We start from the raw sequence: 15,753 nt of genomic DNA on the forward strand, positions 1-15,753 counted from the left end.
TAATGATATTGTGTGGTTTGATTTACAAAAAGCATTTGATCAGGTACCACACAATAGACTCATTACCAAAATGAAGACAGGAGGAATTCCAGGTGGTATTTCAGAGTGGGTTTGGAACCGGCGACAGGACAGAACACATAAAGCAATAGTAGAAGGGATCTTATCTGACCAGGGTGCTGTGGGAAGTGAAGTCCCACAAGGATTGCTGCTGGGACCACTGCTCTTCCTCATTTATATATAATTCCAAATAAAGCTAGCTGCTGGCATTAAGCACTCTAAGCAGTCATAAGGCCACAATCATCCCTGAGAAACACAATTCAAGTTTTTTAAATTGTGTTTTTTTGGGGACATTTTGTGGCTACAACAAAATTCTTGTTTAGGACCACCAAACCTATAGGGCTAGCTCTGATTGTAAACTATATTAAGTTATAATTTAAAGTAGTGCATAGTTATACCAAGTCTTGACAGCACATTGCGTTCTTCAAAAAAAGGCAATAGTGAAATTTACTCTGAAATCTTCATTTATGTAGATACTTAAAAATTCACCTGTGAAGTGAATTCATGTGTGAAGTTACCCCATGGCCTTCACAAATGAAACCTCTCCATGAGTGTAGGGTGTACGTAAGAAAACATTCCTCTAATAAAATCTGTTCAAGAAACTGCTTTGTAGTGCGTTAGCCTACAGACTGCGAGGTAAAGTCCTTTCCGTGAAGCATAGCGTCTGGACTCTATGTTTGGTATGAGGGGCCTGAATCTCTGCCTCCTGACTCCATCTTTAACAGATGAGCGGTTGCATTCAAGCAGATTAGTCAACGGAAAGCTGTCCATTGCTCCATCTAAAATAATAATATTGGTAATAACGATAAATAAATAGGAGAGAAATCAAGCTTGAATCTCAATTTCCCCGGAGCTGAGGGCCACTCTCACCTGTATCCAATTTAGACGGGGACCACCCCTCTTGGATGAAAGGTGCGGCAGAATCGAGTGCCCAGGCCCATTGTTTGGGATGTAACCTTTGGAATGAAACAATTTGTGCCTGTGATGGCCTTTCTGGCCTGGGACACGCTTGGTGACACCTTCAGCATCAGATGGCATTCAGAACTGATTTCCTATCATTTGCCAAAGAGCACAAGCTCATGACATGCGGATGCAGACAGGAAAGGAAAAAGAGTGCACTTCCAAAAAAAATAAATAAAACCCCATCAAATCTAAATCTAACCATGAGCTCACTGCTTAGGGCAGCTTTGTCGCATGGCACCACATGGAAGGAGGATGCAAGGCCGCATAACTTCAGGGTCACATTCACCCACAAGCATGCCAGCCTGAGACATAGACTACAGAGAAGACAAACATCTGTGACACCGAAGCTTTCTTAATGTATTTTCAATGTTTGAAATTAGAGATATTTCAATAGCAGTTAAACATATTCCATGTGTAAGGAAATAACGGCAACTCAGTGGTCAAATTTCTTTGATGGCTTGGAAGGGGGGGTGGTGGGGGGGTTGTTCCACTCCAAATACACTTATAGTGCTGTGCAGCCATGTGCATGTGATTAATCTGCATGTGAAATGTGCCAACACAATTAATGTCAACAACTGTATCACGGTGTTAAAACACGCCACGGCAGCTGAAATATGACAAAATAGTTTCAACTTCCATAAATTATACACAGACACCTCATACAGCTTTTAAGCATCATGAATAAGCTTAAAAAATGTACATCATTAGGCCTACATCATTAAATGTAACATTTCTATAGGCTTTGTATTGACTTGTCATCTTACTACTTTCTGATTTTAGACGTTAGTATGAGCTGATTTCAAAATCATTTGTGAAAAATATTAGGCAATCAATTCCCTGTAAATTAGTATATCAGCTACAGTATTGAGTTGGGTATGTCAATGCATTACGTACAATCTGCCAGCCTTATGCAGGTCTGTCTTCACTATCATTGCAAGACAACGTGTGTGCATGCATAAAAATGTGACACACTTGAAGAAACAAGTATATGTAAAATTAAATATAAGTAAATAAATGAATAAATAGATTTCAGAACTGCTAATATTTTGCCAGCCAAGTTATGCAACATTTTAATGGAAGACCAAATGTGACATTTAAAAAAAAAAAATAATAACTGTCAATAATAACCAATTGATAATGAAATAAATAAATAAGCAATGAAATAGATAATTAAATACATAAATAAATAAACATATGGAATTCAGATACATCCTCACATGTCCACACAATAAAGCCCCAAACTTGGGTTATTTAGCATTTTTTACTTCTTCTTTTTCCTGCTGACTTCATCATTACAAATGTTTCAGTCCCACAGTCAATAATTTTCCACACTGGATATTTAGCTGCATCTGCCAATTACAACATCTGATCAAAGTATTCTCATCAAAGTAACTAATTGCAGGATACTCCGATACACAGGAAAAATAGTCATAGAAGGAAGTGAACAGGTGATGCTTTGTTAGCCAATGGAGAATTTTTAAAAACTTAGTGGTCATCATCTTTGTTTTGTGTGGAAGGTAGCTTGCTTGCTAACTAATAACTGCTAAAAAAAGAAAACTATTGCTTTTACAGCTGCATAATTTCAGTGGAAAGCTGATGTGAAAAGTCACAAAGTGGAACCATAAGTTACTCATGCATACAAAGCACTGTCTGTAGTTCATTAATTAAAAGTTGCAAAATCTGGGCCTGCCATTAAAAGTATTGATATCAAAATGAGACCAATTTACAATAAACGATATTGGCAATCTTGGCTCACACAAAATAAATAAACTCTATCCCAATGCAATATACTGAATGTTTCCTAAATTATTTAATGTTACTTGGCCTTGTGTTTGTTCATTTTATTGTATGTAGAGAATGTGGTGATTCAAACTTTATGTGTATAATGTTCTACAATATAACAGGAAAAAACTGCATTTAGCTTGGTGAACAAACTCACCAAATACCAAGATTTCTGGGGGAGCGATAGAACAATATTTGTTCAACCGTTTACAATAGAATAGCCCAACTAAATAAATAAATAAATAAATAAAACCTGAACTTCCAAGACATCACATAAGATGAGCTGAACCATAAAGTTTCATTCATAATATAATTTATATGATTAAATGGCTGAAATCAGTTCACAACCTCACAGAAGTAATGATGAAGTAAATTAATCTTTGGTATCTATTTTTTCCCATTTTGCCATTGTTGTTGTTGTTGTTGTTGTTGCTGTTGTTGTTCTTTTTATTATTATTATTATTATTATTATTATTATTATTATTATTATTATGAGTTTTGTAGTGTGAGGTGGGGGTTAGGGGGCAAGGCTGCAGAATGGGCCAGAAAAATATAGAAAAAAAATACAAGTGGACATAAGCAAGGAAATAAATACGCGCATAAATAAATACGCGAGGAAATTAATAAACGAGCCAGTGTTAAAACTGCACTTTGGAAATAAAAAGGACATGAAATAGAAGAGACCAAAAATAAGAAATAGATTTTTTTTAAATATATTTTGTTGTTTATTTATTTAATGCATTACTTCATTATCAATTAATTATTATTGGCAGTTATTTATTAATGTGATGGTGTCACATTTCCATATTATACATCCATGAGCCATGACCCAAAGTAATTACTCAGCTACTTTATAGTTGTCCAACATCGCCACTGTTACAACATAAACCCCGGAATTACTTTGATCGTTCAGCTCATGTGCAGTATAGACGACTCGGAAGTGTTGTTAATGTCTGTAACACGTATCGATAGCGAGTGGGCTTTACAATTCAGTCTGCATCTGAAGGGATTGTTGTTGCAGCACATTGGAGGGTTATTGAGTTTGGTACGTTTGTGCATAGAATAGTTTTGTTTTGATCGCTAGCTAACCTTAACGTAATTCTTCTACATGCTGCTAGATAAGTGCAGCACGTGGAGAGCTTGCTCAGAAAGGAAATGCCATTAGATCATGTAACATTGCTAGTTTGCTTGGCATTGTGCCCAGTAAAATAGCTGTATTCTTCAGTTTGTTGCGTTAGTGTGTAAAATGCAAGTAAACCGCATGCACGACTAAGCAAACCACAGTTAATGTTGCGCTTGCACAGAAATGAATAGGAGCTGTCTGATCTTGCTGGATAGCTACCCAGCAGTTGAATGTTTTTCAACATGCAGCATAACATAGCCTGCGCATGGTGAATGTGCATTTCACACACAAATAAAATATTTTGTTAATCGTGACTGTAGAACAAGCTAGCCTACCAGCTTAATGAGGGCGGTAGATAACCTTAGTTTACCTATGTAGGCTAATCTGCATTTTGGTGAGGACCTGTTGTCTCAAAGTTATAGCTTCTTTTGAAATACGTAACATTCATGAAGTACCTTTCTGCGATAACCGAAAGGGTCTCTAGTTAGGCTACCTAATGTGTGATTTGGGCACTTGGCAGTCATAACGAGTCTCAAACTCGTACTTCATCCTTGTGTTTAACATCCAAGAGTGGCAGTTTCTAACCAGCACTCAGTAACCATTACCCTCCAAAATCCCCCAACACCATGATGTCAGTCAGGAATCATGAATAAAGGAACTACATTTGCGTGCTTTGATGTGCTTTTGTGTCATTTCTCCCCCAATCCCCCTTTTCCGCCTTTGTTCTATTCCCTGGCTGCTGGCTTGTGACCACCTAGTGCAGTTTCCCCGTGGTCAGCTGGCAGAGTCATTCATCAGCTATGATCACATGGTCACGCTGTGCTGATCGGAGCAATGGCCCGACAGCAAAGAGCTCACCCTGTTACCCTCTCAGGTCTCTTGATGTTAAGGCAGGTGAATTGTACCTGGGAAGACGCACAGACTATAAAGTAACCTTTGCATCATCAAAAAGACTTCTGAGTAGTTTAGTGCAGTGGGTGATACTATGTACCTTACCGGTTTCTAACGTGCGGTTAACAGCCGGCACGGATACAGGATACAAAAAAGTGATTATTTCCATTTACCCTTTTGCAGTGCTGTGACACGGTGCCGCTAAAAGTAGATTGGCTCACGATCTGTGCAGTTAAACAGATAGCACTACCATGCATATTATTATTATTATCATTATTATTGTTGTTGTTGTTATCAGAATGTACCCTTGTACACTCTTGGAAATAATAATAATAATAATAATAATAATAATAATAATCGTGTCTTCTATACTTTTAATTATTTTATAGCCACACCTCTTACATCTAAGAGACTACATTTTTTCATTCAGCACAATGATTTGTTGAAACTGCACATGTAGCTTTAAATGGCCAACTGAAGAGAATTTAGAATACAAAGTGGCCTCTGGATTTGAGTTGCTGTGAATTTTGGTATTTACTTGCCATTTATTCACATCTCATTCCTTGTTATATATGGCCGTGGTGATGATGATGATGAAGACTATGACTGCTATGTCTTCTCAGGGCCCCTCAACATGTCCACCGGTTACCAGGAGGAGGAGGAGGAGTATGAAGACGAGCTGTACCGGGAAGACGAAGGCTCCTGGTCTTCGGGGGCTGAAAGTGAGGCAGAAGTTTGGCTCTATAGCCAGCTGCACTACTCCACCGGCCTGGGACAGAGGGAGGAAGAGGATGACGGTGAGGAAGGGCAGCGGCGGGGGGAGACGGGAGACGAGGAAGGGGCCTGCCCTGCAGCGGGCCGGGATCCCAACACACAGCGGAGCCCGGGACAGCAGTGGAGCTCTGACAGGGACTCGGACCCGGACCCGGACCCGGATTCTGACGGAGTGGAGAGCTGGATGATCCTGGATGGGGAGGAGCAAGAAGGAGACTGCAACATCCTGCTCAATGTGGAAGTTTGGGGTAGCAGCAGCAGCAGCAGCAGCAACAGTTCTGCAGGTAGGGACACTCCCACAGAAACCATTGGATGTACCAAGCTTAGGTAAAAAAGGTATAAGTTGGATGTACACCTTTTTCCGGTGTAAGATCACAAGTATATTATCAGAATGTTCTTAACTGAACATTCTACTGCTGATGTAACAATCACTACTGGTAATTGAAAGCAGTGGAGTTCTAGAATATTGACTTAGAATTTTGAAGAAATTTTTTTCCCATAAAAACCTACTCTTCAAATGGTTGTAAAGACAACTGAAACAGCAGGTGCATCCAGTAAAATCCTGCTGATTCCATATCAGAATGGACCAAGGTTCATGTATGAAAATCCTTCATTGGAAACCCTATTAGACATACCACATGTCCATAAACTGGCACCTAGGCCTGCACTGATATGGGTTCTCACTCACACATTTGCTGTATTATTATTATTATTATTATTATTATTATTATTATATTAGATTTTATTTTCATAGCAATTTCAGTTTGCAGTATAATCTTAAAATGTTTCACAGAAAGATGCAAAAGTCAACCACGTGCAAAAAATGAAAAACAGTAGATACACCCATCCACACGGTCACTGTTGCGCTGAGCTGCAGGGTACCCCGGATGATGCCCTTGTACCTGTATGCACCTTGTAAACGGGGGGCATAGGGTAGTGGGGGGCACACCTTGCTTCAATTGCTTTGATTTCCCCATCATGTGTCAAACAAATATGGAGAGATGCAGCATTAGCCTGGGCCAGAACGGCGAGCACAGTATAGTACTGGCGGTATCCTAAGCGGCTTGGCTGTAGTCTCTCTCTTGGGCTGTGTTCCCCTGGGGAAGTCATGGCGAGAGCATTTGCTCCCATCATAGACCAGGCCCTGGACAGATATAGCTATCTCATACCACTCCCACACGGGGCAGAAAGCGTGTGATTCTCACTCTTCTGAGGACATGATTTGAACCATTTGTTTAAAGCTGACTTGTTTTTATTTGTTAATTTTTTTCTTACAAGGTTAGCTATACAGTAGAGTTTTGTTTTGTTTTATGGTGAGATCTGTAGGAAGTGTATTTTTGTTTTTTTGTTTTTTAGAATAAACCTGTTAGTGGCTATGAGTTCAGCGGTTTGCAATTTGCATACCATTTGTTGCAATTTTTTTTAAGTGCCGAATTTCACAGATGTCACTGAATTATGTATGCAGCCACTTAGCCCATCATTGGTTTCATATATTTCCACTGAAAAGTCCTCACACGGCGCCTTCTTGGGCCCGGTTGGGTCGATCTCTAATTGCCTATATGAGAAAGTAATTTATGTGCGATACCAGGCCATTTCTACCTTCCGTGTCTCTATATGGCCGGTCGTTTGATGTAAGCCATAACGATTACACAGGGTTGGAAATGGCGATCGATCCAACGGTGCGCGGCTCTAGTTGTCAGTTGACACGATTAAATTCGAAATGCAGGAAAGTGCCAGAGGTCTGTGGCACTACCAGCACGCACAACACCCTCCTGCACACTGAATGAAGTGATGCAGAGCAGTATTGATATTACAGGGAGCCTTACTTCTCTGCAGGAGAAACCGGAGGTTTGAGGCCTCATTATGAGGAACATTATAATGTCTGTGGGGGGGATCTGATGTCTAAATGTCCTACCTGGTTTTGAAGAGCAATTAAAACCAACGAAGTCGGAGGCTACATAGTTTTTTCCCCCCCACTGAGTATATATATATATTTTTTGACAATTTGCCAGAGGGAGGGATTTCTGAACATTTCTCAGCAGCAAATTGGGGAGGTCCAGCACGGACGTAACACGATTCGGTGTGCGCTTCAGGGAAAACAGGGCCCTTGTGCCACGCACCTTTTTCATTTCTTTCGCCTACAAATATTGTATCTTCTTACGTTACATTACATTACATTAGCCTACATTACAGGCATTTAGCAGACGCTCTTATCCAGAGCGACGTACAACAAGTGCATCAGTTCAAGGTGCAGAGGTGCAAAAGAAACACACTAGAGTGAAGTAAAGATCGTAGTGCCAGAAGTGACCACATACAAGTGCTACGAATGCGAGATCGGTCAGTTGGGTAAAAGACGTCCGTTAACAAGCAAGCGTCCGAAGGGTTATAATGGCAGAAGAGGATGCCGCGGCCTTTTCGCGGTTGGAACGCTTGTATCGCGCGGGGCCGGCGAGAATCTGACGAGTCGTCGAGCGCTCCGCCGCCCGCCGCGGAGCTTCGGGCCGAGGCTGTAACATCGCCTTCCGTTCTCTAATTAAGAGATAGGCTAAGTGGTGTTTCTGTGAGAGTGGGCTTGGAACAGGCTGCTCCCCAGCCTGGGGTCCGGGGAGGGCCGGGAGTAAGGGGAGAACGGTGGGTGGGTTGGATGGGAGAGGAAGTGTTTTGTTTTTGTGTCGCAGGCGTCGGCTGTTCTCGCGCGGTTTTAAATGGCGACCGTCGGCAGAACAGCGGCACGTCAGGAGGTGCATCTGGAACCGTACGGGTATATGAAGGAATGGGTTTCCCTCCTTATGGACAAAAAAAGAAGGAGAAAACAACAAGAAAACAAAAGCAACAAAGAGAGGGAGGGACAGAGAGAAGGGGAAAGCAAAAAAAAAACGGAAGCGAGGGTGGGAGATGCGGGCTTTGATCAGAAAAACACGAACGTGAAAAAAAGCCTTTCGCAAATCTCGGATCTACGCATTCGTTGAACCTGCAGCCTCGGCGATGGCCCCTCCTTTTTCTCCCCCTCTTTTCCACTGATGTTCCCCCTACCCCTCCCCTTTCATCCGGCTCTCTTTTGTACGCCCTCTCTGTCTGCGCCGGCTCATTTAAATTTCCCCAGGCTTTTTGGGCTCTCCGGGCTGGGGCTTTCTGCAAGACTGGCCATGGCCGTGCGTGTGTGCGAGCCGCTTAGGTGAGGGCTTCTCCCGGCCCGCCTTTTGTTGTGCAGAGAGGGGGGCGCGGCGGCGGCGGCGGCTCCCTTGTCTGCTCGCCCCGTGTGATCTCTGGAGCCTGTCCCCGTTTCCCCTTTCCCCCGGACCCTGTGGGCCCTGCTGATCACCACCCCAGGAGATGGAGAACAGCTCCCTTAAACTCTTAAACTGAGCCAGAGAAGGGGGCACTGGCCTTTTCTTTCTTTCTATCATCTATCTATTTATCTATCTATCTATCTATCTATCTATCTATCTATCTATCTATCTATCTATCTATCTATCTATCTGTCTGTCTGTCTGCCTGTCTGTCTGTCTGTCTGTCTATCTATCTATCTATCTGTCTGTCTGTCTGTCTGTCTGTCTATCTGCCTATATCTATCTATCTATCTATCTATCTATCTATCTGTCTAACGTGTCAACAGATCAACAGAACAAGTGTAACATTAGTACAGATGGCACCAAAATTAAGCGCCAAAATCTGTGTTGCAATTCGGTCTGGAAGGACACATTACCGATTGTATGTGAACCGGTGCCTGCTACCGGGTTTTGGTACCAAGGTAGGCCCAAAAACCACAGACTAGTATTGCTGGCTTCACCCAACCAGGGGCTTGTTCTGTGGGCTGCAGCAACAAAGTTATCCATGCAGCAATCCAAAGGATCCAAATCATACAGGCAAGATAAATGACAGTCAAGTTGACCATTCATGGCCATTTAAGTAAGTGTTTATAGCTTTATTTCCTTATGCGATATTGATATTGAAATTTTATCAGAATGTTCAATTATGTTTAGGAAGTCATTCATGAATGGGAAGCCATAGGCTATATGGATTTTATGATGGAAGATTTATCATGGTCAAAGTGACAATGGTCAAATTGACTGTTGTGGTGTTTCTACTGTTTACTACTTTTTAACTAGGCTACTGTAGCTACCTTGCAAACGCCATGTTTATAAATTAACGTTAACTATGCATATAGATATGCAAACAACTAATAGGTCTATCGTGTACAAAATACCCCATTAAAACACTTCTATTTAAAAATATAACAAAAACTTTTTATTTTTTTTATTTGCCATTCATGGAAAAAAACGAAATAACTTTACAAATACATGCTTATGTGTTTATTTCAGCTAGAGCTTAGCTCGAACAAATGAAAGAAGTTCTATTCCAAAGCAATTCTGCCCAGTGTTTCCTAAATTATTTAAAGTAACTTGACCCTGTGTTTTTTCATCTTTTTTTGTGGTCATTCAAAGTTTATGTGATACATCAAAATGTCAACAAACATTGCCTCATGGAAGAAGGCATCATTTAAATTGATGTTTAAAAGAGCAGATGAAAACTTACATTCCCAAAATGATATGTTTGTACTTGGTTGTTAAGTTAATTTGACAAAACGTACAAGTTTGTGTATATCTGCAACTTGAAATAAATACCAATTTTAAAATAGATAGACAACTTCATTATCCCCATGGGGACATTTTTCTAGTAGCATATGGCATTCACATTTACAAACGGACATTTATACCAAGAAACATTCAATCATTTACCCTTCAGGAAAAGGAGGGTGAGATGAATAATAAATACAGATAAAAATTACAAATAGGCCTATTAAATAAATATTTAATCTAATTCAGACATACAATGTTTGCCCAATTATTGTATTCCATATTTGTAGGTCAGATAAAGTTTAGCCTAATAAGTACAATAGTATAATTTTTTTACAATGTAAAATAATATTATACTGAATTTTCTACACATAATAATAATAATAATAATAATAAAAATAATAATAATAATAATAATAATAATAGTGCATTTTATTCACTGTGTGTTTTTAATACAATCAAAGCACTGGGTGCAGACAATTGTTCCAACATATAGTGTTATCATTTTAAAAAAAAATTGTAGTTGGGACACAGCTGACTTGCAGGTTATTTCCACTGTAAATGATTGGCATTTAACACTTCCGTGTGACACATGAAGTTTGAACAACCACAGATGGCAAGATGGAAAAAAAAAACACAGGGCCTAGTTACCTGAAATACTTTTGGAAGCATGGGGAAGCATGGCTTTGGAATACAGCTTGTTTAATTTGTGAGCGAAGATAGGACAGAGACAGTTTATTACCGGGCGAGACCAGGCTTGCCATGTTGTTCCTGCCTTGGCTAAAGAGTTTCCGCGATAGCTGGCCATTATGTCTATTCATGAGCGGGCTGGCTTGAAACATATTTTGGTTCTGAGTGATTGGCTGTGTACATTAACATTTCTGCGCTTATCCGTGACGATTAGAATCACGACCCCAACTAAGTAATGGTCTTGCTGCTAATGAATATTCATGTATACCCATCCTCCGCGAAGCTCTTCAGACTCAACAATGCATGGAGAGCACTTTCAATGTAAAGTTTAGAAAGTCTGACATCTCGTTACCGGCGATACAGTAGTACACGTTCGTGCACCGCGCGAGCTCCAGGTGTACCTGTGGCTTCGGCAGTGAGCCGTGAGAAAACACGTCTGCCACTCTCAAACCGCTCTCTGTTCATCAGTCAGACCGATCCAGGCAGTTAACCGTAGGCGCGCCCGACTGAATGCGCGCAAACGCGGAAATGCTCAGAGTTCGGGAACATATGCGACATGATTGATTATTTAGCCGTCTCTCCCTCTTGCCTCTTCGAACAGCTTGCGCTCAGCGTTCACGCTCAGCACTTTCAATATGGCTCTCACTTGAAGAGGACACCGCTAAACAGCCTGCTTGCCACAGTCACACGCATCTCATACACACTTCAGCAACTCCCTGACACGGGTTTTTGTATTCCTATCAATCTGTTGTAGGTAATTGTTAGTTGTTAATTATTGAGGAAAAGAAGGAAGTGTTTCCTACTCAAAGACCCGTTTCAAGAAACGCCCAACTGAAGCATGAGTTAGTCAGGATCATAGTTTCTTTAATACAGCAATGTAGGTTTTATGTATGTTAGTGTAGCAGCGGTCTCTGTACTGTGTCAGGAACTACTGGTGGGTGAGATGGGTTGAGGATGGGGTTAGTCCAAAGAATACATGTAAAAACTGAATATTACACCAGAGGCTCCTACTTTGATGAGCTGGCTGGAGTGAGATTTATTGTGGTCACAGACAGGGGTGCATTGGGATGCTGTCAAAGATAAGATAGGTAGCCAGTTAGCCATGCTGAAAAAAATGGACTTTGTCCTGCAAGCTCATAGATAATGTTTAATCAGGTAGCCGCGTTGTTTCTAGTTGCGCTATTTTGATTTGGCGGGAGAATCGTTTGGGTGGCGTGAGAGCCCGGGACAGAGTCTGAAAGCACGTCTCAATGCCAAGCGCATGAGAATCGGAAACTCTGATTACACTCTTTCCATACACATTAACATTTGCCAAATTAATCTCTTCACTAGTCACATTTGCTGCAACAGTTAAAGCGTACATACAGTGTCCAAAATGTTAGACTGCATTCTAATGAGGGGTGAGTTGCAAAAATGTTATCTCTCCGTCGGTCATGGGTTAAAAAGTTTGTGACCAAACATTGGTTAGTAGAATCAATCAGTTTGGAGAAGTACTGAAGAATGCTTCTGGCTGGTTGATGAACTGTACCTCAAGCTTCATTGAGGAACCATCAATTAGACTCAGAGAGGCGTGTTTCTGTTTCTGAGCAGGGCTGAATCGCTTGCTTCATGCGGACTGGCAAACAACAGCTCCTGCTGCCACATTGTTAAAGCACCGATCGGACGCAGTAGATCGGGCACCGTTGTGTGTAGCTGTGTGTGTTTCCGTCTGTGGGAAAGGGTGAACTTCTCGCTTGCGACAGATTGACGGTCAACAACTCGAGCCCTATTGACGAACTGTCAGCAGGACGCGGCCGGACACAGTCAGTCGGACGGCGTCAATGGAACACGACAGCGTGCGACCGTCGCTTATCCCCGTAAGCGGTCGCCATGCTTACCGCCAGCTACCCCCCGCCCCAAACGCCCCCCTTCCTCCCCGACCTCCCATCCCCCGGGCCCCCAGGCTAGTCCTCAGGACAGGCACAAGGCCAAAGGGATCTGCTGTAAATATTACAATCAGAGCTCGGAGATGGGAACCAGCGCTAACCAGCAGTGAGTGGATGGTGCCCTGAAGAGCCATGACTTTATGATAATACGGGAGCTAATTTGCGACACAAAACCTGGGTGGCTACGATTCAAGGGCTGTGTTGCTTTTGTTCTGCCAGCTACAGAGCACTGCCCACTTACCCAGAGAGACTTGCTTTTTGGAAACCTGTGTTGTTTCACTTGAGTTTTTTATTTTTTATTTATTCATTTTACAGCCTTTTAAAAAAACATTTTCGGCAATGTTCTTTTCTAGCCATGATGCAGTTTGTTCAGTGTCATTGTAGTAAGACCAAATAGTTTTCCCTTTACATCGGTTGTAAATTGTTTCTTCTGAAAGGCTATCAAGAAGTTTTCTGTGAAGAATGGTTACCAATTTAAATTACAGTCATTATATGGTACATTATATGACTCATTCTGAAGCATTTTGAAGAGACACTGGGAAAGGGTGGAGTTGGGTGTACTGTGCACACACAGTACTGGTCCTCATAAGGTATATTTTTTTCATGCGCAACAATAGTCTTTCCCTGAGGTCTGTATTCTCATTGATATTAGACATTTTCAAACAGGGCCCTGTAGCTTATTTTGTCCACAGATGGATCGTCCACCCCTTGGCTCACAGGAAGCCAAAGGAAGGACCATTTAACATGTTAATTGAGAAGAGGGGGACAGTCTTGCTCTTTCTGATTCTTATCACTTTCTGTTCCTACAATCTGATCTAAAGAAGCACAGATAACAGTGATTAATCGTGTTTATCTACTCTGGTCTGAAACCAGAGCTACCGATATTACCAAATCGAACTGTAGACAATCAGTGCGTGAAGAGGGGCTTTCCCCTCTTCTTCTTTCTGAAGCAGAGTCATGTTTAATATGCAGACTTTAAAGCCTTCCTTATACAGTACCACTACACATACCCACATTCACGCACACGCACATACGCATGCATGCATCAAAGACACAACATGCATATGTGCCCACAAACACCCACATACAACGTAAGCACACAAGCACACACCCAGAGACCGCTCAAACACACATTCACACAGGTGCATACACAGTGGAACCACTTGAGCACACACATACACACACATCAAATGAGCACACACAAATACCGCTTACATCGACGTACACACAGACGTACGGACAGAGGCCACACCCACACAGACACACTCATGCCACAGTCAGTCACAACACACAATCGCGTACACACACATACAAATGCTCACAAATGGAACTGTCTGTTTTTTTACTGCGTACACGTACAGCGTATGGCAGAACACATACACTTTGCCTATGCTTATGTTATGTGTTAGTATCTGTGTCTAATTAGCTTGTGTTCATGTTGTTGTGTGTGTGAACGTTTTAATTTAGTGCGGTTGCTCTTGTGCTCATTTGTGTCTTTGTGTTATTGCGTGCACTGTGTTGTGTATCTGGTTTGTGTATGTTTGCCTGCACGTTGCTGCAGGTGAACCGTAGCTGTGCGATATTTGGCAGTTTGTTACCGCGTGTGCGCTAGTGCTTTACATCGCGTGTGTGTCATCGCACATCGCCGCGCCTGCATGTCATCACGCGCAGTTCGGGGCCCCTGCGTTAATCGCGTGCTATCGCGTCGCGGGTCACTCCCGCGTGCTGTCACGCGCGCGCGCGGATTGGTCGGAGGGGCCGAACCATGGCCGAAGGGCATCGCGGCGATGCCGCGTCAGCAGCGCGCACGCGCCCCGGGCGCGTCAGAATCCAGGCCCAGGGTTCGGAGATAAACACGAGTCGGATCCGTCAGTCACCTGTCACCGAGGAAAAAAAAAACCCCCAGCTGCCGGCGAGGAGAAAGAATGGATGGGGGGGGGGGGGGGTGGTGGAAAAATCCCAAATCCATCCAGGATATCCAATTTGCCACCAGAACCCAGTGGAGAGTCAAACTGGGGACCCCTGGGGCAAAGTGGCTGATTGGGGTGCAGTGGAGGTGGGTGGGGGGGTGGGGGTGTGCGTGGGGGGGCGGTGGGGGGGTTCCCATCTCCAGCGAACTGGAACGGGTCGTCCCGGAGACAGTGCTGGCGGCCCGTGTGGGCCCTCTCTCCTTTTTTTTTTTTTCTTCTTCTTTTCTCTTTTTTTTTTTTGGGACCCTGCCTCAACTTGAATCGGTGAACCCCCCAACAACCACCGGTCACACTTTTTTTTTCTTCTTTCTCCCTCTCTCATTCTCTCTCTCTCTCTCTCTCTCTTTCCCCCTTTGTTTGTCCTCCTCCCCTCTTCCACGTCCCGCTCAGCGCACATCCAAACTTTGTTAAGAGCCCTGGCCCGGGGGGCGCCCCAGTCTTGGGCTGGGAGCCGCCTGGGTGAGTGCGCGTTTGTGCCTCTTGAGTGTGCGCGAGGTCGGGGATGGGAGTTTTTCGAGGTGGGGAAGGTAAGACCGAGTTTACTTTTGCAACAAATAGAGGGGCTGGGGCTGGGGCTGGGGGGGACCTGTAGGACGGTCATTGCCTGGCTCGGGAGTTCTCTTAGGCCAGTCTGGCTCTGCTGAGAAAAGACTCCTCTCTTCCTCTCCTCCTCCTCTCCCTTCTTCTCTCAGACCTGCACTCTTGACCCTTCTCCTCCCTTCATAAGGAAAAACTTACTCCTTTAGAACTGAAAAAAAAGAGTGAATCCACTTTGTCTTCTCCATTTACTGCAGAGATTAGTTATTAGTATACAACTTTTCTGGTGCATGCCTGCGATGGATGTACAGTATTTTTTTGCAATGAAAAAGTACTTAGTTCTTATATCATTAAATAGCATTGTAATTGTAATAATACTTAGTTCACCCGTTGTTACTTGTTACTGAGCGTTTGATGTGACGTATATGTTTACAGTTAGCTGAACTTCTGTGTCACTGAGACCA

The 15,753-nt window shown here is 42.8% G+C and overlaps 1 protein-coding gene across 1 annotated transcript in view; it reads left to right on the forward strand.

Annotated features, from left to right (window-relative positions):
- Positions 1-3,730: 3,730 nt before the first annotated feature.
- Positions 3,731-15,753, forward strand: part of LOC118231233 (zinc finger CCHC domain-containing protein 7-like) — a 92,672-nt gene continuing 80,649 nt past the window's right edge. Inside the window, exons 1-2 of the mRNA XM_035424876.1 lie at positions 3,731-3,847; positions 5,440-5,874. Of these exons, the coding sequence (XP_035280767.1) occupies positions 5,451-5,874 (424 nt within the window). The 5' untranslated portion in view covers positions 3,731-3,847; positions 5,440-5,450. The remainder of the gene's footprint in view (positions 3,848-5,439; positions 5,875-15,753) is intronic.

This window comes from Anguilla anguilla, chromosome 7 (genome assembly GCF_013347855.1).
Source record: "Anguilla anguilla isolate fAngAng1 chromosome 7, fAngAng1.pri, whole genome shotgun sequence".
NCBI lineage: Eukaryota > Metazoa > Chordata > Actinopteri > Anguilliformes > Anguillidae > Anguilla > Anguilla anguilla.